At 51.9% G+C, this 27,856-nt stretch overlaps 1 protein-coding gene across 5 annotated transcripts; it reads left to right on the forward strand.

Moving 5' to 3' along the window:
- The first annotated feature begins 1,049 nt into the window (after nucleotides 1–1,049).
- On the forward strand, nucleotides 1,050–27,585 carry Setd1a (SET domain containing 1A, histone lysine methyltransferase). Of its 5 annotated transcripts, none has more exons than XM_090358023.1 (19): nucleotides 1,050–1,553; nucleotides 2,306–2,470; nucleotides 2,675–2,770; nucleotides 5,038–5,308; nucleotides 7,887–8,008; nucleotides 8,212–8,441; nucleotides 8,696–9,587; nucleotides 9,731–10,525; nucleotides 10,961–11,137; nucleotides 11,246–11,333; nucleotides 12,848–13,005; nucleotides 13,640–13,727; nucleotides 16,662–17,000; nucleotides 22,688–23,740; nucleotides 24,124–24,296; nucleotides 24,379–24,489; nucleotides 24,628–24,747; nucleotides 26,524–26,661; nucleotides 26,761–27,585. In XM_090358023.1, the coding sequence occupies exons 2-19, from the start codon at nucleotides 2,321–2,323 to the stop codon at nucleotides 26,932–26,934; spliced, it is 5,175 nt and encodes a 1,724-aa protein (XP_090214149.1). In that variant the 5' UTR covers nucleotides 1,050–1,553; nucleotides 2,306–2,320; the 3' UTR covers nucleotides 26,935–27,585. The 5 variants fall into 5 exon arrangements, with proteins under 5 accessions (XP_090214149.1, XP_090214146.1, XP_090214151.1 ...); XM_090358020.1 differs by lacking the exon at nucleotides 1,050–1,553 and adding an exon at nucleotides 1,566–1,964; XM_090358025.1 differs by lacking the exon at nucleotides 1,050–1,553 and adding an exon at nucleotides 1,566–1,964 and having other exon boundaries at nucleotides 16,716–17,000.
- Nucleotides 27,586–27,856: the final 271 nt, after the last annotated feature.

The raw sequence follows: 27,856 nt of genomic DNA on the forward strand, positions 1-27,856 counted from the left end.
CCCCACAACCAACCAAAACAACAACAAAAAACTGTCAGGAGGATGCTTGAATTCCTAAGTGTATTTATTTTAGCTTTTTTTTTTTTGGCCAGTCAACTCAAGGCACTGTCCCCGAGCTGCTTTTGCTCAAGACTAGCACTCTACCACTTGAGCTACAGTGCCACTTCTGGCTTTTTCTGTTTAGGTGTTACTCAGGAATCAAACCCAGGACTTGATGGTTGCAAGGCAAGCGCTCTACCACTAAGCCACATTCCCAGCCCTCCATTTACTAATTGAGGTATCCGTGTATGTATATATGTATGGATGTGTCTATCTATCCATCTGCCTGTCGATCTATCTAGACGTCTATAATACTGGTTCTGGAGCTTTGAACTCAGGGACTGAGCACAGCGCCCTTTCCAGCTTATGAAAAAGTCTCAGGGACTTTCTTGCCCAGGCTGGCTTCCAACCGTGATCTTCACATCTCAGCCTCTTGAGTAGCTCGGTAAGATTGCTGGCATGAGCCACCAGCGCCCGGTTTGGGATTTTTATTTTTCTCTTACACTTCGGGGACTCGAGACTCAGAACCCTGACAACCCCCAGCGGTGGACTGAGCATGGGAAAAAAAAAATGCTGCTGCACCTCCGTCAGACCGCCCGTCTTCCCATCCGTCAGCCGGGCTGAAAGCCTCCCTGACGTCCGTCTCGCAGAATCAGGCGAACGGCCTGAGTCACCAGTCCCGGCGGCGTTTTTTTCACCTCCGGGCGCCCCTCCCCGCCGCGCTCGGTGGTGGTGGGTCCAACAGGAAGCGCCGGAGTGACGTCGCCGCTCCGCGCGCCCAGGCCCCGCCCCTCCGCGCGCGCGCGGCCTTGGCCCCGCCCACAGCGGGATCCGCAGATTCGCTAGGTCGGCTCCTCAGGCTGCTCTGGGTCCCCGTCCTCGGTGGAACATCCTCATCGGGATTGACAGGACTTTTGCATTGTAGCCATTTTCCCCCTAGGTCGGAAGTGGACTGTCCCTTGAGCTGTGTTAGTTGGAAAGATCGGGGAGGGGGGAGTGTGTGTGTGTGTGTGTATGTGTATGTGTGTAGGGAAAGAAGCCGAGTCTGCCAACAGGGCTGGGCTGCCTGGGCATGATTTTCTTCACCTCTGAAGCGGAGTCGGCGGCGGATCTGCAGTCTCCCAGACTTGTGGCTGCGCCAGGAAGAAGCAGGAAAGAAGCGCAGAGGGGCTGGCCCCGCCCGCCTCACGAATCTGCGTCTGTCCAAAGCACCGCTTGAGCATCCCCAGCGCTGCTGGCCACCTCCCCGCGCTCCGCCCCCTTCCCTCGGGGACGAGTCTCTGCTTTCGTCGCCGCCGATTCGCCGGGAGCCCAAGAGAAGAGCAGCTGGGCAGTGGCGGTGAAGACCACTCTCCGGGGAATGCGGCCGGTCTCCAGAACCCCTGGGCCGAACGTGTTGAGCCTTAGAGGGTGCTGGCCACGGCGAGGCCACTACCCTCGGCTCCGCAGATCTCCCGGGGACACCCGTGGCGAAAGTGCGAATGCGGACGCCGCGCCCGCTGGGCCTCGTGCAGGTGGCGGTGGTGTTTGGTGCGCGCGCCGGGGAGGTGGTGGTGGGGGGGCGCCGCCGCCGCCACCGCTGCGGGGCCGGGTGTCGCGCTGCCACCGCCGCCGCCGCCGCCTCGCGCCGCTGAGGTGCTGCGCGGGGTGGGGGAGGGGAGCCGCTCTTCGCGAGCGGGTGAGTGGGGTCGCGGCGCGCGTGCGCGGAGGCCGCGGGGCGCAGAACGCGCCCGGGCGGGAGGAGAGGGCAGCGGCGCGCGTCCCCCGCCCCCCCCCCCCGCCCCGCGCGCGACTCGGACCGAAGCCGGGGGTTCGGGATCGGTCTCGCGGTGTTTCCAACGCCCCGGAGAGGCGTCCCATCTTGGGCTGAGAGTCAGGGCGCGGGGCCGGGAGCGAGAGCCGGGCTCGGCCCGGGCCGCTGGCCGGTGAGGAGGCGGGAGGGGGCGGGGCCTCCGGGCGGGGGAGGGGTCTGCGCCGAGGCCGCGCGGGGAGAGCGGGAAGGTGAGGGGCACGAGCGGGGACCCCCCCCCCCGAGCGCAGAGGCAGGAGGTGGGGCGAGGATGGGGCGCCATGGGGAGGCTGGGTGCCTGGGGCAGAATCGGGGCGGGCGTGTGTGTGGGGGGGGGAGGCAGACCCCGGTGAGGCGTGGACACGGGGGTGATGAGCGGACCTGGAAACCTGGCTTAGCCAATGAGGGGAGGACAGCCGAGTCCGGCAGGGTCCTGGACCCCCTCCCCCCCTTTGCGTACCCCTCTTTTCCTCTCAGTGTAAATGAGCAGAGATGGATCAGGAAGGTGGGGGAGATGGGCAGAAAGCCCCGAGCTTCCAGTGGCGGAACTACAAGCTCATCGTGGATCCTGCCTTGGACCCTGCCCTGCGCAGGCCTTCTCAAAAGGTGTACCGCTATGACGGCGTCCACTTCAGCGTCAACGTGAGTGCCTGGCTTCTCCGGAGGCCCCCCCTCCCCTCTTTACCAAGGCCTGGAGCTACCTCACCCGTGGCATCATCCTTCTCAGGAATGAGGGAGGGAACCCAGCTCTGTTGCATGGGGTGGAGAGAGAGGGTCTTCACGTGAGCAGAGAGCTTAGGGCCCAGACTCCTGAGCCATCTTTTCTCTTCCTGCTTTCCTTGCTAGGACTCTAAGTATATACCAGTCGAAGACCTCCAAGACCCTCGTTGCCATGTCAGATCCAAAAACAGAGACTTTTCCCTCCCAGTCCCTAAGTTCAAGGTAAGTGTCTGCTGGTCTCTTGCCATGGAGGCCCTCGGAGGAGGTAGAGGATGTTGACAGTCTAGCCTTCACATAGCCTGATGAGTGCTCCAGTGACAGTCAGACAGCCCCATCTAACCATTTCTGAGCCTGGCACTGAGAGGTTTTGGACAGGAGGTGTGCATGTATAGCAGGGGTGTCCCAGATGCTTCTTTGGCAGCAAGGGTCTTGACTTCTGCCATTTTCTCTATGTCTGTTGTGACAGTCCATGGCATGGCAGTGGGGCATCTTAGTTCATACACATGTAGGGGAGTGACAGAGCCCTGCCTTCCAGGAGTCCTCTTTCTCCTCCCTTCTTGTCTGGTCATATGCTCCTCCATCTTATTTCCTAAGAGCATTCCCACTTCCCAGTCTAAGCAGGCTACTCATCAGGCCTTGGACGGAGCCTAGAAAATTGGTGATTCTTGGTTTTCTTCTTTTTTGAGTAGTTTGTGGGGTTATGTTCTTTCTGTCTGTCTGTCTGTCTGTCTTCTTTAATTATACCATCTCTAGCTAATCTCTTTCATACCAACCCAAACATTGATGACTTTTTGAATACCTTATATCAGCCAATGTCAGTCTTGAATTCCAGGCTTACATGCCGGATAGAGGCAGACAGCTCCACCTGGAGATTCCATACACATCTCAAACTCAAGAAACTTTTACTTGTGTCCTTTAATAATTTCCTTTCTTTTTCCCCTCTCCTGACAAAGGGCAGCACCAACTACCCAGCTGCCCAGGCCAGAATCATCCTTTATGTCTTAAATCTTTGTTTTCACTCTTTAATGTAGAGCTTTGTGTTTATTTTGCCCGACTTTCTCACTTGTATTTTATGCTCTATTCTGCAGTCGTTTGTGTCTGATTTTATTATTTTTTTACTGTTATTGCCTGATACGTGTGTTGGGGTATTGCACATGTGGTTATTGATCTGGCCAGACCTTTCTCTTTCTCTTCCACCTTGACACCACACTCCTCTGTTACTTCACACCATACTTTTTTTTTTTTTTTTTGGTTGCTCGTCCTGGGGCTTGAACTCAGGGCCAGGATGCTGTCTTAATCTCTCTCTCTCTCTCTCTCTCTCTCTCTCTCTCTCTCTTTTTCTTCCTAATTGTTGTTATTAAGGTAGTGTACAGAGAGGTTATTTTATAAGTCAGGTAATGAGTACATTTCTATTGTTGTTTTTTTGGTGGGTCATAGGGCTTGAGCTCAGCCTGGGCGCTGTCCCTGAGCTCTAGCTCAAGGCTACCACCTTACCCCTGAGCTTGGGAGTTTTCTCTGAGTTCTTCAGCTCAAGGCTACCACCCTACCCTTGAGCCAAGCCCCACTTCCCATTTTCTACATTTTATTTGGAGATAAGTGTCTCAGGTTCTTTTGTGCCTGGCCTGGTTTTAAACCTTGATCCTCAGATCTCAGCCTCCTGTGTAACTACATTTCTCTTTTGGGGGGTTTTCTTTTTGTTTTTGACAATGTCACCCCTTCCTTTGCCTTTCTCCAGATTCCCCCCGTCACAACCCAGCCCACGAAATGCATAATTTATTTTCTACATAGTGTATACTGAATAGCATGATTGCATTTATTCACCCTTCCTCTGCCTCCCTCTTTGTGTCCTCCCCCCCCCCATAAAAAAACCAACAAAACCTCAAAAGCCAAAATAACCACCACCACTACCACCATTTGACCCAAGGTTCCACTTCTGGCTTTTCTGATGATTCATTGGAGGTAAAATTCTCACCGAGTTTTCTGCCTGGCTGGCTTTGAACAGTGATTCTCAGCGCTCGGCCTCCTAAGCAGCTATGGTTACAGATGCGAGCCGCTGGAACCTACATTTGATTTTTAGAAAATGCCCTTCTCTTGATTCCTTCTTTATACTTATCTTGGCACCATATCACACTGTGCCTGTGTCTGTATATCTACTTTTCTTAATGGGAATCTTTTTTCCTTCGTTGTATTTTAGTGCTTAGCCCATGGCAATCAAAAGGAGAGTGAACAGATTGTTTCTCTAAAGCTACTTCCTTCTCCTTATAATTATTCTTGTATTTGTGCATTTGTGTTCCTGGTTTGTGCCACTCTGGTGAGGAGGATTCCAGGAGAAAAAGGTCAAGACTGATAGAGCCTTCGTGATCCTCCTTCTCTTTCCCTGCAGTCTCCCAGACCTATCTCTTGACTTCATGGATATTGCTAGTTTTCCAAAGGGCAGTGGGTCAGCGGTCAGTATAGAGACCCCAGACCAATTCGTATCCTCTCCACAGCTGGATGAGTTCTATATCGGACAGATCCCATTGAAGGAAGTGACTTTCGCAAGACTGAATGACAACGTGCGGGAAACCTTCCTGAAGGAGATGTGCCGAAAGTATGGCGAGGTGGAAGAGGTGGAGATCCTTCTTCACCCCCGGACTCGGAAGCACCTGGGCCTGGCCCGCGTGCTTTTCACCAGCACTCGGGGTGCCAAGGAAACCGTCAAAAATCTCCACCTTACCTCTGTCATGGGCAACATCATCCATGCCCAGCTTGACATCAAAGGTGAGGGTTTTCCTGTCTGCTGCCCTGAACTAGTTTCCAGGGACTGAGCATGGAGGCCTGAGTGCCTCCAGGGGGTCAGGCAGGTGATCAGGGTCAAGATTCCTGTTGGAAACTCTTGGAGCCAGGTGTGTCTTGAAACTTAGACTGTTTCACATTTTAGAGGAATTCTAGTGCATATGTGTTTTGTACATCATTGTCAGCGAAGTTGATGAGCAATCACAGTCAAACGTGATTTAATCTAAAAATCATGTGAGTTGGACGCCAAATTCTCAAGAAATATTGGATTTTCAAGGTTAGATTTTTTTTTTCCTTTTTCTTTTTTCTTTTTTTGGTCAGTCCTGGAGCTTGAACTCAGGGCCTGAGCACTGTCCTTGGGCTTCCTCAAGGCTAGCACTCTGCCACTTGAGCCACAGCATCATTTCTGGCTTTTCTGTGTATGTGGTACTGAGGAATTGAACCCTGGTCTTCATGCATGCTAGTCAAGAACTCTACCACTACGCCAAACTCCCAGCCTCTACTACAGACTTTTAGGTGGTTAATTGGAGATAAGAGTCTTAAGAACTTTTCTACCCATGATTCTCAGATATCAGTCTCCTGAGAAGCTAGGATTATAAGTGTGAGCCATCAGCACCCAGCTCAAAGCTAGTGCTCTACCCGCTTGAGTCACAGTGCCACTTCCAGCTTTTTCTGTTTGTGTGGTAGTGAGGAATGGAATCCAGGGCTTCATGCATGCTAGGCAAACATTCTAGCGCTAAAGCCACATTTGCAGTTCATAGACTTTCTTGCTGGGCTAGCTTTAAACTCAGTTCTCAACCGCCTGAGTAGCTAGGGTTACAGGTGTGAGCCACCAGTGCTCTGCATTTTTGAAGTTTTAGGTAAGCTGGGGACTTGGAGGCATACTAGTGATTTCATACCTAGCATGCACGGCATTGGATTTGTTCTCTAGCACTACTGAGAACAGACAAATGAGGCAGTCCTGAATTTGATTTCAAGGAATGGTAGGGAAAATGGAAGCATGGTTTTAGTGAGGCCTGAGTTCAAACCTCTGTACTGCCCCAGTCCATCTCCAATAAAAGGAGCAATAGGAAAATGTAGTCTCTGCCAAACTGCAGGGTTTTGGCACCGTTTGACGGGGGCAGCTGTTTGGAACTAGCTAACTTGCAAGAGGGAATGAAAACTAATTTCCAAGTTTGAATTTCAAAAAAAAAGAAAAAGAAAAACCAAAAACTTCATAATCTCATGCTTTTTAAAACTTCTCAGGATTTTTTTTTCATTCCAGGGCTTGAACTCAGGGCCTGGGGAATGTCCTTAAGCTTCTTTTGCTCAAGGCTAGCACTCTACCACTTGAGCTACAGCACCACTTCTGGCCATTTCTGTTTATGTGGTACTGAGGAATCCAACCCAGGGCTTCGTGCATTCGAGGCAAGCACTCTTCAATTAGGCCACAATCCCAGCCCTAAACCTAGGTTTAAATTCTTCTTCCAGTCAGGTTTTAATTCTTCTTCCAGTCAGGTTTTTTTTTTTTTTATTAGAATATATTAGTTAAATAGGGGGGATTTCATTAGACTTTTCCACTGATATGTACACCAGATACAATCAATACTACCTTTATCTGTCTCTCCTTTATCTAACCCTTTTACCTGATCAGTTTTTCAGTTTTATGACTGTGTTGATAAGTTGTGTGTGTGTGTGTATACCGGGGCTTGAACTCAGGGGCTAGGCAATGCTCAAGCTTTTTCTGCTCAGAGCTAGTCCTCTTCCAGTTAAAGCACCTGGGTTTTTTTGGTGCTTAATTGGAGATAAGGATCTTATGGACTTCCTTGCCTAGGCTGGCTTCAAACCACAATCCTCAGATCTCAGGCCTAGGGCTTGAATTCAGGGCATGGGTCCTTGGGCTTTCTCAAGACTAGAGAATTCAGGGCATGGGCACTGTCCTTGGGCTTTCTCAAGACTAGAGCTCTACTACTTGAGCCACAGCACCATTTCACCACTTCTGGCTTTTTTTGTGTATGTGGTACTGAGGAATGGTACCCACACAGTCAGTTTTCTTTACACTTGTAAAATAGAGGCACTAATATTTTTTCCTTTTTTCCTGTTCAGTGTTCCGTACACTAGCATGTGTAGAAATGCTCCTAGTAAACTGTGAAGTATCAAGTTACATTTTTTTGTAAATGGTAAGAGGTAAGAAAAGGGTTCCTAGCCAGGTGCCAGTGGCTCATGCCTGTAATCCTAGTTACTCAGGAGGCTGAAATCTGAGGATCAAGCTTCAGAACCAGCCTGGGCACAAAAGTCTATGAGACTCTTAACTCCAATTCACTACCAGAAAACTAAAAGTGGCGCTGTGGCTCAGCATGGTGGGGAGTGCACCTTGATCTGGAGAGTTCAGGGATAGCACCCAGGCCCAGACAGTTCAAGCCCATGACCAAGAATGAAAAGGAAGGAAGGAAGGAAGATAAAGTGGGAGAACTAAACACTCACACCCAAGACTCTTAGAACCTAAGGAACTTGAGGTTTGAGGAGGAAACAGCCAACCACATAAGGAATTATTTTCAGCTTCTTTTCATTTATCTCCCTGTAGGACAACAACGAATGAAGTACTATGAATTGATTGTCAATGGCTCCTACACCCCTCAGACAGTACCAACTGGAGGCAAAGCCTTGAGTGAGAAGTTCCAGGGCTCTGGTGCAGCCACTGAGACGGTGAGAAGCCCTTTAAATACAGTGCCTAATTACCAGGAGAAGGACCTGTTTTGAGAGGTTCTTGACTTCACTGTTAGGTAAAGGAACTGTTGTGGTAAATGCCTATTTGCTTTCAAAAGACAGAGAACTAGGATTATTGGTTTGAGGCAAAGTAAGTTTTTAAATGGTGCCTGATCTCTTTTCCTTTCTCCTTGTTCCTCCAGACTGAGTCCCGTCGCCGCTCTTCTTCTGACACAGCTACCTACCCAGCAGGCACTGCTGTGGTGGGCACTCCTGGTAATGGTACCCCCTGCTCCCAGGACACAAGCTTCTCTAGCAGCCGACAAGACACCCCATCATCTTTTGGCCAGTTCACACCTCAGTCCTCCCAAGGAACTCCCTACACGTCTCGGGGCAGCACCCCTTACTCTCAGGACTCCGCCTACTCCAGCAGGTATAGCACATGCGCCATGGGGCCTCCTGGCTGTCAGATTCTGGAGGACCCAACTGCCACAGGGAAGCATCCCAGAGTCTGAAATCTCTTAGCCCAGTCTGTAGGTTGAGCAGACACAGTGCCATCTGCAGAGAGAATAGCTAGGACTGGACATGTGGTGCTTTTGGGGTTATTGTAGAGCACCTGTGGTGTGAGAACAGGGATGGTCAGGTTTGGTCAGAGTTGAGCCCAGCTCCCTCTTTTTTCTTCCCCAGCACCACTTCAACCTCCTTCAAGCCCCGGCGGTCAGAGAACAGCTACCAAGATTCCTTTTCTCGCCGTCATTTCTCTGCATCTTCAGTTCCCACGACTGCTTCCACAGCCATCTCAGCCACCACCACAGCCACTGCTGCTTCCTCCTCCTCCTCTTCTTCCTCCTCCTCCTCTTCCTCCTCCTCCTCCTCTTCCTCCTCCTCATTGTCCTCATCTTCATCGTCATCATCCTCTTCTACATCTTCTCAGTTTCGTGCTTCTGACTCAAACTACCCAGCATATTATGAAAGCTGGAATCGTTATCAACGCCATGCATCTTACCCACCTCGTCGAGCAACTCGAGAGGAGCCCCCTGGTGCGCCCTTTGCTGAAAATGCAGCAGAGCGCTTTCCGCCTTCCTACACGTCCTACTTGCCCCCTGAGCCCAGTCGGCCCGCTGACCAAGACTACCGTCCTCCTGCCTCAGAGGCCCCGCCCCCAGAGCCTCCAGAACCTGGTGGAGGTGGAGGTGGGGGGGGGACCAGCCCGGAGAGGGAAGAAGCCCGCACCTCCCCCCGCCCAGCCTCACCTGCTCGCTCGGGCTCCCCAGCCCCAGAGACCACCAATGAGAGTGTCCCCTTCGCACAGCACAGCAGCCTGGATTCCCGCATTGAAATGCTGCTCAAGGAGCAGCGCTCCAAATTTTCTTTCCTGGCCTCTGACACAGAGGAGGAGGAAGAGAACAGCGCTACAGGCCCTGGGGCAAGAGAGCCAGGGAGTGAGGTGCCTGCTGGGTCAAGTCACGGGCCCTGCACGCCCCCTCCGGCCCCGGCTAGTTTTGAGGATGTGGCTCCTACAGGGAGTGGGGAGCCAGGGGCTGCTCGAGAGTCACCCAAGGCCAACGGACAGAGCCAGGTGAGGTGGGGTCAGCTACAAGAGGGGCTTGGGGCCCAGGAGGCCCTGTGGACCTGGGGGAAGGGAAGGAAACTAGACTCGGTTGTGGGTTTGGGGATGAGCCCTGGGAACACAGCTTTCTGTGCTTCTCTCCACCCTTACAGGCTTCTCCTTGCTCTTCTGGAGAGGACATGGAGATCTCTGATGATGACAGGGGTGGCTCACCCCCTCCGGCCCCAACACCCCCCCAGCAGCCTCCACCTCCGCCCCCTCCACCGCCACCTCCTCCTCCCTACCTGGCTTCCCTTCCCCTTGGTTATTCTCCCCACCAACCTGCCTACCTCCTCCCACCCCGCCCTGATGGGCCACCACCCCCTGAGTACCCCCCGCCGCCGCCGCCTCCGCCACCACCGCCCCATATCTATGACTTCGTGAACTCCCTGGAACTTATGGATCGACTCGGGGCGCAATGGGGAGGGATGCCCATGTCCTTCCAGATGCAGACCCAGATGTTAACGAGGCTCCACCAGCTGCGACAGGGCAAGGGATTGACTGCTGCCTCAGCCGGCCCTCCTGGAGGGGCATTTGGGGAGGCCTTCCTTCCCTTCCCACCCCCACAAGAGGCTGCCTATGGTTTGCCTTATGCTCTGTACACACAAGGGCAGGAAGGCCGTGGTGCGTACTCACGCGAGGCCTACCACCTGCCGCTGCCCATGGCGGCCGAGCCACTGCCTTCTTCCTCAGTCTTGGGAGAAGAGGCCCGGCTGCCTCCCAGGGAGGAAGCAGAGCTGGCAGAGGGCAAAGCCCTACCATCAGCTGGCACTGTGGGCCGTGTATTGGCTACTCTAGTCCAAGAGATGAAGAGCATCATGCAGCGAGACCTCAACCGCAAGATGGTGGAGAACGTAGCCTTTGGAGCCTTTGACCAGTGGTGGGAGAGCAAGGAGGAGAAGGCCAAGGTGAGGAGAGCTGCTGTCTGGACCTGGAGACCAGGGCTTTGCTGCATGAGATCTACCTCAGACTTCCCAGGCTGCACAGTTCAAAATGAGAGAGATCAAGGCATATGAAAAGTGAGGCTATGGATGATGAGGGACACACTAGCTGGGCAGGGGAGTTGGGCCAAGCCACAGGGAAGACAAGCACAGGACTGAGCCACCGACGTCACAGCTGTGTTGCTTCCTTTCAGTGGGTGTGGCCCTTAGGCATTTCTGGGCTTGTCTTTGGCCATCTATGCAGTGGGAAAAGTAATAGCCTAGAGATGAGGGTCTAATTGAACAGATGTGAAAATCATACCCATAGGGGCCTGGTAGAGGCATGACAGTGTCCAGCGGAAGGGCCAGTGAAGGGATTTCTGTGAGGCTGGGTCCTGCACTCAGTCCCCATGCTGCCTGCAGCCATTCCAGAATGCAGCCAAGCAGCAAGCCAAGGAGGAGGATAAAGAGAAGACGAAGCTCAAAGAGCCAGGCATGCTCTCCCTGGTAGACTGGGCCAAGAGCGGGGGTACCACAGGCATCGAAGCTTTCGCCTTTGGGTCGGGCCTGAGAGGAGCCCTGCGACTGCCTTCATTCAAGGTACCCAGCACTAAACTTTTTGTTCAGTGAATTCGAAAGAGAAGATTCTCCTTAGAGCTGTGATAGTGGGAACTGTATTTGAAACGGACTCCATCTTCTCTGCTCCAGGTAAAGCGGAAAGAGCCATCAGAAATTTCAGAAGCCAGTGAGGAAAAGAGGCCCCGACCCTCCACTCCAGCTGAAGAAGATGAAGATGGTAAGTGGGAGACAAGGCAAGAGAGAGGATTAGACTGTAATTCTGACAACAACAAAAGGTAGAGACAAAGGGGGTGAGGATGTTGTAAAGGGAAGGTAGAAGTGGAGAGTTTGGTTGGTACCAAGTTAAAAAGAAAATAGGGCTGGAAATGTGGTAGAGTTTATCTAGCGTGCACAAAGCCTGAGTTGGGCTCCTCAGTATCACATACACAGAAAAAGCCAGAAGTGGTGCTGTGGCAAGTGGTAGAGTATTAGTCTTGAGCATAAAGAGGCTCAGAGACAAAGCCCAGGCTGGCCCTGAGTTCAAGCCCCAGGACTGGCAGAAGAAAGAAAGCCAGGCGCAGTGATTCAGGCCTGTAATTCAAGCTACTCAGCAGGCTGAGATCTGAGAATCATAGTTCAAAGCCAGCCTGAACACTAAAGACAGTGAGACTCTTATCTCTAATTAACCACTAGAAAACCAGAAGTGGCGCTATGGTCCAGAGGTAGGATGATAACCCTTGAGTTGAAGAGCTCAGGCACAGTGCCCCAGGCCCAGAGTTCAAGCCCCACTACTGAAAAGGAAAAAAAAGTGGCCCTGAGTGTGTTCGGGACCATGAGATGGGGCTCTCCCTAAATTTTAGTTGTGGTACTTACTCTACAGTGCTAATTTGTACCTTAATTTCTCTCCTTAAAAAATTGGAACAGTGCTGGGAGCGTGGCCTAGTGGTAGAGTGCTTGCCTAGCATGCATCAAGACTTGGGTTGGACTCCTCCATACCACGTGCATAGAAAAAAGCCAGAAGTCGTACTGTGGCTCAAGTGGTAGAGCTCTAGCCTTGAGAAAGCCCAAGGACAATGCTCAGGCCCTGAGTTCAAGGCCCAGGACTGGCAAAAAAAAGGGGGGGGTGCGGCTGGGAGTTTGGCCTAGTGGTAGAGTGCTTGCCTAGCATACATGAAGACTCAAGTTTGATTCCTCGGTACCACATATATAGAAAAAAGCTGGAAGTGGTGCTGTGGCTCAAGCAGTAGAGCTCTGGCCTTAAGAAAAAAAAAAATCCAAGGGCAGTGCCCAGGCCCTAAGTTCAAGCCCCACAACTGGCCAAATAAATAAAAGGAACAATAACTTCTGTATTTGAGGTCATTGAAGTTGGAGTTTAAATAAATCACTACCCACATGTACCATCAAATACTACATTCTCCTGCAGCCACTCTTCCACTTCAGACAAGTCTCAACTGTTGGTGACAGCTTATGCGGCTTGAAACATCTTAATTCTCTTTTGCTTGAGTCAGGCACGACAAGTTAGTTCCTCTTTTACCTGTCCTAGGAAAGTGTGAAAGGTAAAATGGGTAAGCTGTGTCTGAAATGATAAGGAATATTAGATAAACATAAAGCTTTGCATTTATGCACTGAGCTTCTTTTGCTACCTGTAGTTTGGCCTGGTAGGCTGTTAAAAAATCCTTGCAAGTGGGGTAGGACCAAATTGATGGTTGATGATAATTGCCCTGACCGCCCTACTCCTCGTACTTTTTCTAGACACTGAACGAGAGAAGGAAGCCGGAGAGTCAGGACGTCCAGCAGCCAAGCCCCCAAAACGAGATGAAGAACGAGGCAAGTCCCAGGGCAAGCACCGGAAGTCTTTTGCTCTGGACAGTGAAGGGGAAGAAGCATCCCAGGAGTCTTCCTCTGAGAAGGTGAGAGACCAGCATGTTGTCTCAGAAGCTTGCTTTATTTTTGTTTGTTGGGAGGTACTGGGGTACTTGGTACTTGCCAGAAGCTTCATCCTCAGTCCCTCTTTTTGGACTGTGGCCTAGGCAACTGTGTCTTCTCATGGTACAGTTGTTCTTGTTCCTTTTTTTTGTTGTTGTTATTCAAGACTGTTGCTCTACCATTTGAGATACACCTCCACTTCTAGTTTTTTGCTAGTTAATGGAGATAGTCTCACACCTTTTTTTCCTTTCCTTTCTTTCTTTTTTTTTTTTTTTTTTTTTTTTTAACCAGTCCTCATTTGAAATTAGGACCTGAGCGCTGTCCTTGGCCTTTCTCAAGGCTGGAGCACTACCACTTGAGCCACAATACCATTTCTGGCTTTTTCTATGTATGTGGTACCAAGGAATCAATCCCGTCTTTGTGCATGCTAGGCAAACACTCTACCACTAGGCCATACTCCCGGCCCCTCACCTTTTTATTTTTTTTTTAACCCAGGCTGGCTTCAAACCCTGATCCTCAGATCTCAGCCTCCCAATTAGCTAGGATTATAGGTATGGCCACCAGTGACCAGTTCAATTGTTCCTTCTCTGTGAGTCCATCTTTGTTCTTTTCCTTAAGGATGAGGAAGATGATGAGGAAGATGAGGAAGATGAAGAAGGAGAAGAAGCAATGGACACCACAAAAAAGGAGGCAGATGCATCAGATGGTGAGTGCAGATAGTTGGAGGGAGTTCTTGCTTGGATAGGAAAGATTAGGAAGGGATTTGGATCACCTGACTTTCGCTTAACCATATAGCTTTCCTATCTAGATGGGAAAGAAACCCTTGGCCCTTTGGAAACAAACTGTGATGTTGTGAGGTGGTAGTCAGAATGTTCCCCTTTCTTCTTCTTCTGAAATACCTCTTTTCTTTTCTTTTTTTTTTTTTTGCAAGTCCTGGGCTTGGGCTTGGGCTTAGGGCCTGAGCACTGTCCTTGGATTTTCTCAAGACTAGAGCTCTACCACTGAGCCACAGTGCCACTTTTGGCTTTTTTCTATGTTTATGGACCAAGGAATTGAACCCAGATCTTCGTGTATGCTAGGCAAGCACTCTACTGCTAAGCCAACTTTCCAGTCTGTCTGTTCTTTTCTTTCTTTCTCTCTCTCTTTCTTTTTATTTTTTTGCCAGTCCTGGGCTTGAGTTCAGGGCCTGAGCACTGTCCTTGGACTTTTTCAAGGCTGGAGCTCCACCACTTGAGCCTCAGCACCACTTCCGGCTTTTTTCTATGTATGTGGTACCAAATCAAACCTGGGTCTTCATGCATGCTAGGCAAGCACTCTACCACTAGGCCAAACTCTCAGTCCCTCTTTCTTTCTTTCTTTTTTGGTGGGGCGCGGTCGGGGGGGGGGGGTTGGTACATGGTGATCAGTAATTTGTCTTGAATTCAGGTTCTGGGCATTGTACTTGAGCTCTTCTTTTTTTTTTTTTAAGTGAGTCATGGGGCTTGAACTCAGCCTGGGCACTGTCCCTGCACTCCCCAGCTCAAGGTTACCATCCTACCCCTGGGCCTGGGCACTGTCCTTGAGTTCTTCAGCTCAAGGCTACTGCCCTACCCTTGAGCCAAGCCCCACTTCCCTGTTTTCTAGAGGTTAATTGGAGATAAGAAAAAGTCTCAGGGGCCAGGAGTTTAGCCTAGTGGTTAAAATGCTTGCCTAGCATGCACGAAGACCCAGGTTCAATTCCTCAGTACCACATACATAGAAAGAAGCCGGAAGTGGTGCTGAGGCTCAAGAGATAGAGCTCTAGCCTTGAGAAAGTCTAAGGACAGTGCTCAGGCCCTGAGCTCAAAGCCCAGGACTGGCAAAAAAAAAAAAAAAAAAAAAGTCTCAGGTCCTTTTGTTTGCGGGCTGGCTTTGAACCTTGATCTTCAGCCTTTTGAGTAGCTAGGATTACAGTCATGAGCCACTGCGCCCAGCTATGCCTGAGTTCTTTATTCATGGCTTGTGTTCTACCACTTTGCACCACAGTGCCACTTCTGATTTTCTGGTGGATAACCAGAGATGAGAGCCTCACAGACTTTCTTGCCTGGATTGGCTTTGAACTGTGATCGTCAGATCTCAGCCGCCTAAGTAGCTAGAATGACAGTTTGGAGCACCCAGCTGAAAGAGTCACTCTTGTTCACATGCTAGGCAAGGCCTCAGGGCCAAGATGGCACCAGGCAGAGGCTGGGTTGCTGCTAATGTGACTGTACCCTACCTCTCCATGGATGCTTCTTGAATTTGTTTCCTTTGCTAATGTGACTGTACCCTACCTGTCCATGGATGCTTCTTGAATTTGTTTCCTTTGCTCTTGCTGTCCTGCCTTTTTTCATTTGGGTTCTTGCAGTAGCCTTTATTGATTACTCTCTCAATCCTTCTCCCTCCATTCAAATATATTTTTTCAAACTACTGACAGAATTGTCTTTGCAGACATGTGCAGACATTCTTAACCTCTTTGCAGTCTTATCCCGGTTTCCTGTTTTCTACAAAGTGATCCGTAATTCAGCTCTTGCTTTATCTGCTTACATGAATCTCACAGTTCTCCAGAGCCCATGCAGCCACTATCTACATCTATTCTACTTTACTTAATCTTACATTCCTTAAAGATTATGGAGTTTTCAGATTTATTTTCAGTTTTTATTTGTTTGTTTGTTTTGCCAGTTCTGGGGCTCAGGTCTAGAGCACTGTCCTTGGGCTCAAGCACTCTACCACTAGGCCAAACTCCCAGCCCTATTTTCACTTTTTAATTTTAATTTTGTCAGTCATGGGGCTTGAACATGGGGCCTGAGCACTCAAGGCTAGTGCCCTATCATGTTGAGCCACAAGTCCACTTTTTTATAAAAGTTACATTTTGTTTGTTTATGTGGCACTGAGGAATCAAATCCAGGTTCTCACGTGTACTAGGTAAGCATTCTACCACTAAGCCACATTCCCAGCCCTTTTTTATATGTGCTTGAACTCAGGACTTGGGTGCTTGTCCTGAGCTTTTGTGCTTAAGGCTAGTGCTCTACCACTTAAGCCATGTGTTTGCTTCTGGCTTCTTTTTAGTAGTTCAGTGGGTTGCCTTCAAATTGTGATTCTCAGATCTCAGCCTCCTGAGCAGTTAGGATTACAGGTATGAGCCACCAATGCCCAGCTCAGGTTTTTTGTTTTATTTTGTTTTATGGAATACTAGGGTTTCAACTGAGGGCTTTATGTTTTCTAGAAAAACTGGCAACTCCCATGGCCTGAGTGCTAGGATCATAGGCATGTACCACTTGCCTATTGATTAAGCTTCTTTTTGACCCCAGAATCCTTTCTCAGAGTGTCTGTTATCCTATCTTGGTGCTCTGAGCTCACTACTTGCCAGTTTCTAGGTTTCTCTCTCTTCTTGTCTGGCATTTTTACATGGCAGGACTCCCATACTTTTTGATTTCAATGTCTCCTTAAGGGGGACTTCCCAGCCCAGCATACTGCTATTTGTGACCTATGGCTAGAGGGGTACTTACTCTATTCCTTGACATACTGGATTTCCAGTACCTGGCTTGGAGCCTAATACCCTGAGTCCTAAGTCAGAGAGTGACCTCACAGCTTGACCAAGTGAAGGTTTTCTCACCTCGCCTGATTGCCCCTTCTGGATTTCCAGGCGAGGACGAGGAAAGCGATTCGTCCTCCAAATGTTCTCTGTATGCTGACTCAGATGGTGAAAATGGTAGCACATCAGACTCGGAGAGCAGCAGCTCATCTGGCTCCACATCCTCCTCATCTTCCTCGTCGTCGTCTTCATCATCCTCTTCATCATCCGAGTCCTCCTCTGAAGAAGAGGAAGAGGAGCAGCCAACAACCATTCCCTCGGCCTCACCGCCTCCTAGAGAAGCCCCAGCATCCCTCCCAGCGCCTGTGGAGGAGCCCCAGCCAGAGAGGACTACAGGCTCTCCCGTCACACCTCTCCCTGAGCGGGAGACGTCTCCAGCAAGGCCTGCAGGTAGGCAACTTGATTTGTGTGTCTCTGCCTGAGACAACTAGAACCTACAAAGGCATATGACTTTGTTGGAGAACCTCATAAAAGAGAAAATGGCATGTGTCTCTTGGAGATGTTGCGTAATCTCAATGAGAAGTTTAGTATAGCAGAGTAAAATAAGGATGGTTGCCCTCTGAGACCATTTGAGTTAAAGAGAAAATCCCCACCTTAATAAATCCTCCTGGCTGGTTTTTTCTCACAGTATAGTTAGTTATATAGGCAAATAACAACATGATCTCAGAACTTATGCAGTTCTGTCTTTGCTTTCCTTTGTGCATGTGTACATTTTGCTATTATTTTATGGCACATGTAGTACAGATTCTATTGGTCTGGGAACTGTCTGTGCAGACAATAGATATTAGGATATTTGTTGACAGGGTAAGGTGTCTGGGAGGTGCTGTTCTTCCCCTTAGAAAGCTATGGTCCCATAGGGAGAGATGGGCCAAGTAATAAGTACATAAGCAAGTCTATGATAGCAGACCATGATAAGCACCGTGAAGGAAAAATACAGGGCATTCAGAACCCGCACAATCTATGGAACGTGGAACAGCTTCCTGCTGAAGCATGGTTGTGCTGAATTCAAGGCACAGAAATAGAAGAAAAGTTGAGCAGCTACAAAGGCCATAATAAGGGCAGGGAATAGCAAGCCGAAGAAGCTAACTTGGGGAATTGAGAGTGAGAAATAGTGGTGCATGGCTGAAATTGGACAAGTGGGCATGGATCACGCTATACAGAAAGTGAAGACTTATTAGGAGTTTGCTCTTTTTTTTTAGGTCAGTCATGGAGCTCAATCAGGGCCTGGGCATTGTCTCTGAGCTCTTCAGCTCAAAGCTAACACTCTACCACTTTCAGCCACAGTGCTGAAGGGTTTTCTGGTGGTTAATTGGAGATGAGAGTCTCATGGACTTTTGTGCCCAGGCTGGCTTTGAACCCTGATCCTCAAATCTTAGCCTCCTGAGTAGAATTACAGGCCTGGCTTGGTTTTTTATTTTCAGAGCAGTAGAAAGCCCTCAGAGAAGCAACAGTCACATTTGTGATTTGAAAAGGTGCAGTGCAGAGTGGACTTGGAGAGGGGCCAGAGTAAGAGCATTGGGCAGGCAGAACTTTGGTGTCTTAGCAGTGTCTTGACTGTCCAAGGTGGGCAGAAGCCACAAGAAAATCTAGTGCTGGTACCTGCTGATCTAGGTAAGACTCCACAGCAGGAGCTGAGTCTCTCCTGAATTTGTCACGCAGTGAAAAGGGTCTAGAAGGCCACAAGGCACTCAGAAAAGAAAAGCCATTAATTGTAGCCTTCCATTCTCGGTGGGATAGGAAGAGGAGAGGGACATGGCCACATAAGCATGTCAAAAGGTCCATTCTGATAGGAGGAGAAGTGGTCAGGGAGAGGTAGACTGGCATTAGAACATTTAAAGGAATGCATGAGCCAACAAGGTAGTTAGTTACAGTGAGAGGATGGAGTGGAAGTGAGCGCAGGAGATGATGAGTTATTCAGCAAGGAAGGAGACCCAGGAAGGTGAACTGAATCTAAGAAGGGAGTGACTGCATTCAGTCAGGGTTGAGACTCAGATGCCCCAGGACCTCCAGATAGAAATGTGACTGTTAGATTCTAGCCCATTGAAGCCCTGGCAGGAATAGGCTAGGAGGGAGATGTCAGTAGGCAGTGCCTGTGCAAATGAGGAAGAGGGTCTGGAGCCTGCGAGTCATTTTAGACAAGTAAGCAGAGGAACCCAATGGGATTGTAGCTTTGTGTGTGTAGGTGTGTGTATCTTCTGTGTATGTCCATGTGTGTCCTGGGGTTTGAACTCGGACCTATATGATGTCTTTGAGCTTTTCTACTCCACATCTTTTACTTACTTTTTTTTTTTTTTTTCCCAGTCCTGGGCTGGAGCTCAGGGCCTGAGCACTGTCCTTAGGCTTTCTCAAGGCTAGTGCTCTACCACTTGAGCCACAGCACCAGTTTCGGCTTTTTTGTGTATGTGGTACTGAGGACTCAGACCTGGGTCTTCATGTATGCTAGGCACGCACTCTATCAGTAGGCCAAACTCTTAGCCCCAGCTCTACTTACTTTTTGTGGTTAGAGATAAGAATCTCATGGAGGGCCTGGAGTTTGGCCTAGTGGTTAAAGTGCTTGCCTAGCATGCACGAAGACCTGGGTTCGATTCCACGGTACCACATACATAGAAAAAAGCCAGAAGTGGTGCTGAGGCTCAAGTGGTAGAGCTCTAGCCTTGAGAAAGTCCAAGGACAGTGCTCAGGCCCTGAGCTCAAGCCCAGGACTGGCAAAAAAAAAAAAAGAATCTCATGGACTTTCCTACCTTGGCTGGCTTTGAACCTTGATCCTCAAGTTTCAACCTACTGAGTAGATAGGATTACAGGAGTGAGCCACTGGCACCTGGCTTTACTTGCTCTTAGAGATGGGGTGCTGAGGCTTAGTGAGATTCAGGAATGGCTCCAGGTTTCTTAGAGGATTGAAGGGAAAGCAGGGCTGATGGAAGGCTTTGCTTTTTAGAAAAAATCAGAGAGAGGGTGGACTAGGCAAGGGAGGAGTTTTGATGGAGTAGCATTCCTGGAGGGCAAGGCTACCTCTAGATGGGATGGGCATAAATGTATGGGTCAGGAGACCGGAGCTGTGGATTTCTGTGCTTGAAGCTTTTGCCCTGAGCAGCAGGTGCATGAGACACATCTACAGTCATAACCTGCCAGGCAAGGTGAGGGCAGAGGGAAGCCAGGAGGAAGCTCACTAGACCTGCCCGCAGAAACCAAGGCCTGAGAAGGAGGTACCAAAGGCAGCTGGTTGTGTCTGAAGGGAGGTGGCAAGATGAGGATGTGGAGTACAGGAAGTGCTGTGAAAGGAGACCCAGAGCGGGTCCTGGGGACAGGGCAGGATGATAGGGTCAGCCAGGGATGGTGGTGCTTGACTGTCATCACAGAACTAGCGAGCCTGAGGCAGAAGGATCCCAAGGCTTTAAGAACCTGACTCAACATTCTCACTTGCACTCCTGTTCTTTTAGATTAGTTGTTTTTTGTTTGTTTGTTTTTAAATTGAAGACAGTTCTTTGCTCTTTAGAGAATGAGAAAACAAAGCAAGGAAACCTAAGTCACAGAATGCTGGATGGTCCAGGGGTAGGAGTCTGGGTAAAGGCTTGGGAGCACAGCAGAAGACAGCCCACACTCAACTCCACAGCAAGTGTGTGGCTCCTGCTAGGAGGAACCTACTGGAAGGCTGAGTGTCTACTGGCAGGAACCCATGTTAGCCAGACCGAGTTTTGAAAGGGACTCACGGGGCTGGGTGCCAGTGTTCCTGTCTTTAATCCTAGCCACTAAGGAGGCTGAACTCTGAGGATCATGGTTTAGAGGCAACCTGAGCAAAAAAAAAGTCAAGGGAGACCCCTCTCCAATTAACCAGCAAAAAGCCAGTAGAGCTGTGGCTCAAGTGGTGGAGCACTAATTTCAAGCTAAAAAAGCTCAAGAACAGTGCCCAGATCCTGTGTTAAATAAAGCTCCACTGCTGGCTGTTACACACACAGGCACAAAAAGGGACATGGCCAGGTACTAGATCCCAAAGCCAGGGACTAGAACATCGTTGGGCCTTGCCTTAGCTTCTGGTCTGATGCATTCTTTTTTTTTTTGTTTGTTTTTGTTTTTGTTTTTGCCAGTCCTGGGCTTGAGCTCAGGGCCCGAACACTGTCCTTGGACTTTCTCAAGGCTAGAGCTCTACCACTTGAGCCTCAGCACCACTTCTGGCTTTTTTCTATGTATGTGGTACCGAGGAATCGAACCGGGGTCTTCATGCATGCTAGGCAAGCACTTTAACCACTAGGCCAAACTCCCGGCCCCCTGATGCATTCTTTTCTCCTTGTGCAGATGGGCTTCCTCTGAGGTCACTGCTCAGCCTCCAGCCAAGTGGCAGATCCATCTGCCTTGTCTTAGGTTTTTTTCTTCTTTCTCTTGGTTGTGGGGCCTGAGCACTATTCCTGAGCATTTTTGCTTACGGCTAGTGCTGTACCACTCTGAGCCACAGCTCTTCTACTGGCTTTCTGGCAGTTAATTGGAGATACACATCCTGTGGACTTCCTGCCTGGGCTGGCTTCAAACCAGTCCTCAGATCTCATCCTCCTTAGTATCTAGGATTACAAGGTGAGCCCCAGCACCCGGCCCTGTTTTGGTTCTTGTTACCAGATTCCTGGTTGGGCTAGCTTCAGTTAGGTGACCATTGCAGCAGGAATTACTCTTTGGAGTCTTTGCAGATGGGCATTGAGAACATTTTGGGTTTTTTTTGGGGTGGGGGGAGTGCTGGAATGTGAACTCGGTGCCTCTCACTTGCTAAATAGGAACTCCTTAGCACCACTATGCCAGTCTGAGAGAGGGTCTCACTTCCTGCCTAGGCACAATCAGCTCTTCATTGAGAAGGGGCTTGAGAACATTTGCATGCAGTCTGGCCTTCCACTGCTATCCCGATGGTCTCAACCTCCCAAGTAGGCACAAATCATTAGTACCTGGCTCCTTCATTGACAGTACCCCAAGTTGTGTCCTCAGTGAATGGGGTGAGCAGGCGAGGGAATGAGGGGGAGTACGTGTGGAGAAGCTACGTTGGAAGGGAGATTGATTCTTGCAGTCAGGAGAAAAGAGGTGAGAGGACTCATAACAAGTAATTATTTGGGCCTGGGCCGCGCGGCTGGGGCCTCCCTGGCTTTCAGGTGAGGGTTGCCACTGCCTGAGATTCCTGTGGTATCCAGAGACTTGTACACAGCAGCCTGCTCAGTTCACGGTATTGATGGAGACTGGACTGCCTGGTGCAGCCCCAGTGCTGGCTGCTATTGAGTTCTTTTTAGCACCAGATGAGAAGTCACCAAGTTCATAGCTGTCCAGGGCAGAACCAAACAGCGGGTAAGGGCACACATTCAACCCCGCCTACCTGAAATTTAGGTGTTCTGCTCTTTGCCAAGTAAGTGGCCTTGGCAGGTTATTTTTCTGTGGGCCTCACTTTCCTCTGTGTGAGGAAGGGTTCCACCTCTTAGGATGCTATATTGCCAGGAGGAGTACAATGTGGATGAGGTGTGTGTTGGCTGCCACCAAAGCTGACTGGAAGGTGAGAGGCACCAGCTCTCTGGAGAGCCAACAAGGTGGTCGCAAGGCAGACATTTAGCTTTTTACATTAAGTCTTTTTCAGCGACTGTTGTTATTGGTGGATATTTTAATTTATATCTGGCTAATTGGTGGATATTTTAATTTATATCTGGCTAATTGGAGCCTCAAAGAAATCGCAGTGGGCAGAAGTGGTCTTGGCTGGAATGTCTGGGGGTTGCATGTGAGTCTGTTTCTGCTCGTCTAGAAAAAGCTAGAGTCCAGGGCTTGTGAGCAGCCTCCCTCCACCATTCTCCACCGGGCTTCACATCTGATCGGCGTGGTCCCCATACCTGACACAGTTGGGGTCCTGTGTTGACCTGATGGCTGTGTGCAGGGGCAACTCACTGTCCTGTCCAGGGAGCTTGAGGACAGGGTGAGGGTGGGAGGGACACTGGGGAAGAATGTGCGCCGCATGGCTTCACGGACCGGCCTAGCCCGGGTCTCCTGTTGCGCTTGATCACGTCTCATAAGATTGAGCCTGCACAATAACTCTCGATCCTTTCCTCATGTGCTTTCTTCCCCAGGTCCCACAGAGGAACCACCTCCCAATGTGCCCCTGCCTCCCCCGGAGCCCCCAACGGGGCCCCCAGGCCCTACACCCCGCCCAGATGAGCGCCCCTCTTCTCCTATTCCCCTCCTGCCCCCTCCCAAGAAGCGCCGGAAAACTGTTTCCTTCTCTGCCACAGAGGAGGTGCCAGCCCCCGAGCCGCCCCCATCTGCCCCCCCACAAGCCAAGTCTCCCGGCCCAGTCTCCCGCAAACCCCCCCGGGGTGTGGAGCGCACCATTCGCAACCTGCCCTTGGACCATGCATCTCTGGTCAAGAGTTGGCCTGAGGAGGTGTCCCGAGGGGGCCGGGGCCGGGCTGGGGGCCGGGGCCGACCCACCGAGGAAGAAGAGGCTGAGCCAGGGACAGAAGTAGACCTGGCCGTGCTGGCTGACCTGGCCCTGACGCCGGCGCGGCGCGGGCTGGCCACCTTGCCTCCCGGTGATGACTCGGAGGCCACGGAGACGTCTGATGAGGCAGAGCGCTCCAGCCCCCTGCTCAGCCACATCCTCCTGGAGCACAACTACGCCCTGGCCGTCAAGCCCGCCCCTGCCGTGCCGGCTCCCCGGCCTCCCGAGCCCGTGCCTGCCCCCGCCGCACTCTTCAGCTCCCCAGCCGACGAAGTCCTGGAGGCCCCCGAGGTGGTGGTGGCTGAGGCAGAGGAGCCAAAGCAGCAGCCACAGCTGCAGCAGCCATCAGAGGAGAGGGAGGAAGACGAGGAGGAGGAGGAGGAGTCAGAGTCCTCGGAGAGCAGCAGCAGCAGCAGCAGCAGCGATGGAGAAGGGGCTGTGCGGCGGCGCAGCCTGCGCTCCCACACCCGGCGCCGGCGGCCACCGCTGCCCCCGCCACCCCCTCCACCCCCAAACTTTGAGCCCCGCAGCGAGTTTGAGCAGATGACCATCCTCTATGATATTTGGAACTCGGGCCTGGACTTGGAAGACATGAGCTACCTGCGGCTCACCTACGAGCGGCTGCTGCAGCAGACCAGCGGGGCCGACTGGCTCAACGACACCCACTGGGTCCATCACACGAATATCCTGAGCCCTCGAATGTGGCCTCCCTGCACAGGCTGCTGGGGGGCGGAGGGAGGGCTCCCCGCTAACACCACTCACAGTGTGGCTCTTCCTTCCCAGGCCTGGCCCGGCACTGCACTCAGATCCCTCGTCACTGTACCACATCTAGCCAGACGCTTCTCTGGCTGCTGGGCCGGCTTCGTGCCTCTGCGCCTCTCTGTTCTTGGCAGGAAAGGAGTGGTCTGCATGGATGCCTCCCCCTGCTGTCCTTTAACATCAGACACGCTCACCTGCTTACACCAACACTTCCTTTTGTGGGGCTGGGACTGTGGTGGATAGACAGATTCCCCGGGCCCCAGGGAATCACCCGTGGGGACCGTTCTCTTCCTTAACACCTCGCACTCACCAACCTGAACACTCCAAAGCGCAAGCGGCGGCCCCAGGACGGGCCCCGAGAGCACCAGACCGGCTCGGCGCGCAGCGAGGGCTACTACCCTATCAGCAAGAGGGAAAAGGACAAGTACCTAGACGTGTGCCCCGTCTCGGCACGCCAGCTGGAAGGCGTGGACACACAGGTGGGGCCCTGCCCTGACCCCAGACCCATTATCTCTCTCCTCTTCTCCACCACTCACCTCCTCCCCACCATGCCTCTCACAGGGGACTAACCGTGTGCTTTCTGAGCGCCGCTCGGAACAGCGGCGGCTGCTCAGTGCCATCGGCACTTCAGCCATCGTGGACAGTGATCTGCTCAAGCTCAACCAGCTCAAGGTGAGGGCTGGGACCTGGAATGGGAGGCGGCCCGTGGAAAAAGCAAGGAGAACTCCTGGGGGTGCGGGGGACAGTCCTGGGGGCTCTGTGGTGAGCAGCAAGATGAGAGGTCTCTGGTAACACTGTCCTCTGTCCCAGTTCCGAAAGAAGAAGCTCCGATTTGGCCGCAGCCGGATCCACGAGTGGGGTCTGTTTGCCATGGAACCCATTGCAGCCGACGAGATGGTCATCGAGTACGTGGGCCAGAACATCCGCCAGGTGAGGCCGTACCCGGCGCCATCGCCGCCAGCTTCCACCTGGCCACAGACGGGCTAGTTCACACAAGTACTATTAACCTCACCAGCCTCTCCGGCTCTAGCACTTGGCCCCTGAAACCAGTGTCCTTGCAGTAATGGGCACTAGCTCCTAGCACCCAGAGGCCAGCAGACCCGCAGGACACAGGATCAAGACTTTCCCTTTAATACTTAGGGAACAGAGGCCTGGGTTGCGCCTATGGCTCATGGCTGTAATTTAAGCTACTCAAGAGGCCAAGATAGGAGCTTCAAAGTTAGCCCAGGCAGAAAAGTCTGAGATTCTCATCCCCAACTAACCACCAAAATCCTGAAGTGTGAAGTGGTACTGCTGCCCTTGAGTGCAGGAACCTAAGGACAGCTCCTGCCTGGACTGAATTCAAGCCCCAGTACCGGCACATACAGACACCTACACAAAAACAACAGCAGCCAGCCACGGAGGCTCATGCCTATGATCCTAGCTACTCAGGAGGCTGAGATCTGAGAATCAGGGTTCAAAGCCAGCCCAGGCACAAAAGGACCCGAGACAGTCTCCAATTAACCTCTAGAAAATGGGAAGTGGGACTTGGCTCAAGGGTAGGGTGATAGCCTTGAGCTGAAGAGCTCAGGGACAGCGCCCAGACCCAGAGTTCAGGCCCCATGACCCACAGAACAAAACAAAACTACAACAATGACAAAACTTTGGGGAATTAGTGAACATAAGACAAGTAATAGCAATGAAGAGTGATGTTGGATGTGAAGAGGTTTGGCAAGGCAAGGGCTATTTGAGCACAAACCAAGATGGTGACAGGACTGGAAGATGATGAGGACTTTCCAGGGCACAGATCAGGCATGTACTTCCGATTTTGGAACATGTACTAAGGTCAGACAGCAGTACTGTCTTAGGAGGGCAAGAGGGTCCACCAGTTGGAATGCCGAAGGCTGGTGGTGCTAGGGACGGGACAGGACCTAGTTTCTCCACAGAACCACATTCTGCCCGTGGTGAGAGGGATCCGGAAGTTCCGCCGCAGAGAGCTTTGGGAGTTCGTGCTGGCTTTGCTGTGAGGAGCGCACTCATTAGCCAGTGATTGAACACTGGTACCAGTGTGGGCCGCAGCAGGAGTCCAGGTCAGGGTAAGGGTGGCCTGACCAAACAGCAGAGGTGACAGGCATGCTGGCCAGTGAGCTGACGAGGGCGAAGGATGAACAAGTTGAGTCCCTTTTCCAGGCCTCCACTGGCCATTCGGAGTACAAGGCTCAGTGGGATGGGAGTGCGATGCTGAAGAGTGCTCAGGGACGCTGTGTGAGTCGCCTGCTCCGGTACATCCAGGCATGATGCCAGCAGCTGACTGAGGTGGCCTTTGGCTGCAGATGGAGATTTGGGAGGAGTTGACTGCCTTACTGGCAACCAGAGCTCTGGAAGGGGTGCGGTCACCCATGGAGAGAAGGCAGAACACTCCTGGTCCCCCTTCCTACACAGAGCCAGGGGTCCTGACATGCACGACTGCCACAGAGGCCTGCTTAGGAGGAAGGGTTCAATTGATGAAGCGCCACTGTCATTTCAGACACAGCTCCAGTCCCACAGCAGACTGGGGACCCATGAGAGGCCAGTCCCCTTTCCTCTGGAGTTCTCTTGCTAGTACGTTAGGCCGAGCCAGCTGCGGGCCCAGCCTGCTCCTGCGGGCCCCAGGCCCCTGGGGTCTTCCCTGGTCCATGTGGAAATTGAGGGGAGAAGTTCAAGGCCTCTGTGTCCTTCTCCCTCCAGATGGTGGCAGACATGCGGGAGAAGCGCTACGTGCAGGAGGGCATCGGCAGCAGCTACCTGTTCCGCGTGGACCATGACACCATCATCGATGCCACCAAGTGCGGCAACCTCGCCAGGTTCATCAACCACTGCTGCACGGTGCGCTGGGGACCCGGCGGGGGCTGGGGACAGGGGGGGCGTGGGCGCGCAGGGGGTGGGCAGGAAGGGCAGCCACCACTCACACCCCCACCCCTGCAGCCCAACTGCTATGCCAAGGTCATCACCATCGAGTCTCAGAAGAAGATAGTGATTTACTCCAAGCAGCCCATCGGCGTGGACGAGGAAATCACCTACGACTACAAGTTCCCGCTGGAGGACAACAAGATTCCGTGTCTGTGCGGCACTGAGAGCTGCCGGGGCTCCCTCAACTGAGGTGGGCACGACTAGCCCACAACCCTATTTATTCTCCCTTGGTGCCCTGAGCTCCCAGCACCCCAGCCTTAGTGGGTTCTGCAAGGCCCGCCTGCCCCCATGTTCACAAGTGGGGGTGGTGGGCCAGAGCCCAGCAAGGGAGCCTCAGTTCCTTCCTCCCCGTCGCCCCTGTCCACCCACCCAGGCCCCTAATTTTTTTTCTTTGCGGAGAAGAAGCTGTAAATGTTTTGTAGCTGCCAGCAGCTGTTTCCTGTGGAAACCTGGGGTGCCGGCCTGTACAGATCCTGTTCTTGGGGGCTGCACAGCTCTCATGCTTTGTGTTAATGGGGACTTCCCCCTTGTGCCCTGCGTGCACCCCTCCCCAGTTTCGGGGTCTCTGGGGGCAGTGGCCATGTTCTCCCCCTGGGGGGCCCTGTCGCCCCCTTCCCGGGGACTCCGTGCCTGGAACCCTGCCTCATCTTCTGTTCCTGCCAGACCCTGTGGGTCACCCTCTCACCCTGGTATCTGGGGGCTCTGGCTCAGCCAGGCCAGGATGGCGGGGGGTGGGCCCTTCTTGTTGGGCTGGATTGTACATATGTTAATAGCGCAAACCCAATGCCACATTTTTATAATTGTGATTAAACTTTATTGTACAAAAGTCCTTGGTTGTTCTCTTTGGGGCCGGGCTGGGGTTTGAGGACATGGCGGGGGTGGGGGGGAGAAGTGGGTGGTCTGAAGTTTGCAGTGGGTAGGAGAAGCCTGCAGGCAAGAGCCCAGATTTGCAGCCCAGCACCACTGCTTTAGACAGATCACCTGACGGGCTGTAGCAGCCATGCCAGGAATCCCCCACCAAGGCCAGCCAGAGCTGGGCCAAGGTCAGGCCTTCCTTCCCTTCCTGAAACCACAGCCGCTGCTGGGCCTTCAGCCTGTTGGGAACTCGAGC

This window comes from Megascapheus bottae, chromosome 25 (assembly GCF_031878675.1).
Source record: "Megascapheus bottae isolate mThoBot1 chromosome 25, mThoBot2.hap1, whole genome shotgun sequence".
Taxonomy (NCBI): domain Eukaryota; kingdom Metazoa; phylum Chordata; class Mammalia; order Rodentia; family Geomyidae; genus Megascapheus; species Megascapheus bottae.

Coding starts and splice junctions, on each gene's coding strand:
- Setd1a (XM_090358023.1), top strand. CDS start 2,321: ATGGATCAGGAAGGTGGGGGAGATGGGCAGAAAGCCCCGAGCTTCCAG. Junction 2,471..2,674: donor GCGTCCACTTCAGCGTCAAC/GTGAGTGCCTGG, acceptor TTTCCTTGCTAG/GACTCTAAGTATATACCAGT. Junction 8,442..8,695: donor GACTCCGCCTACTCCAGCAG/GTATAGCACATG, acceptor TTTCTTCCCCAG/CACCACTTCAACCTCCTTCA.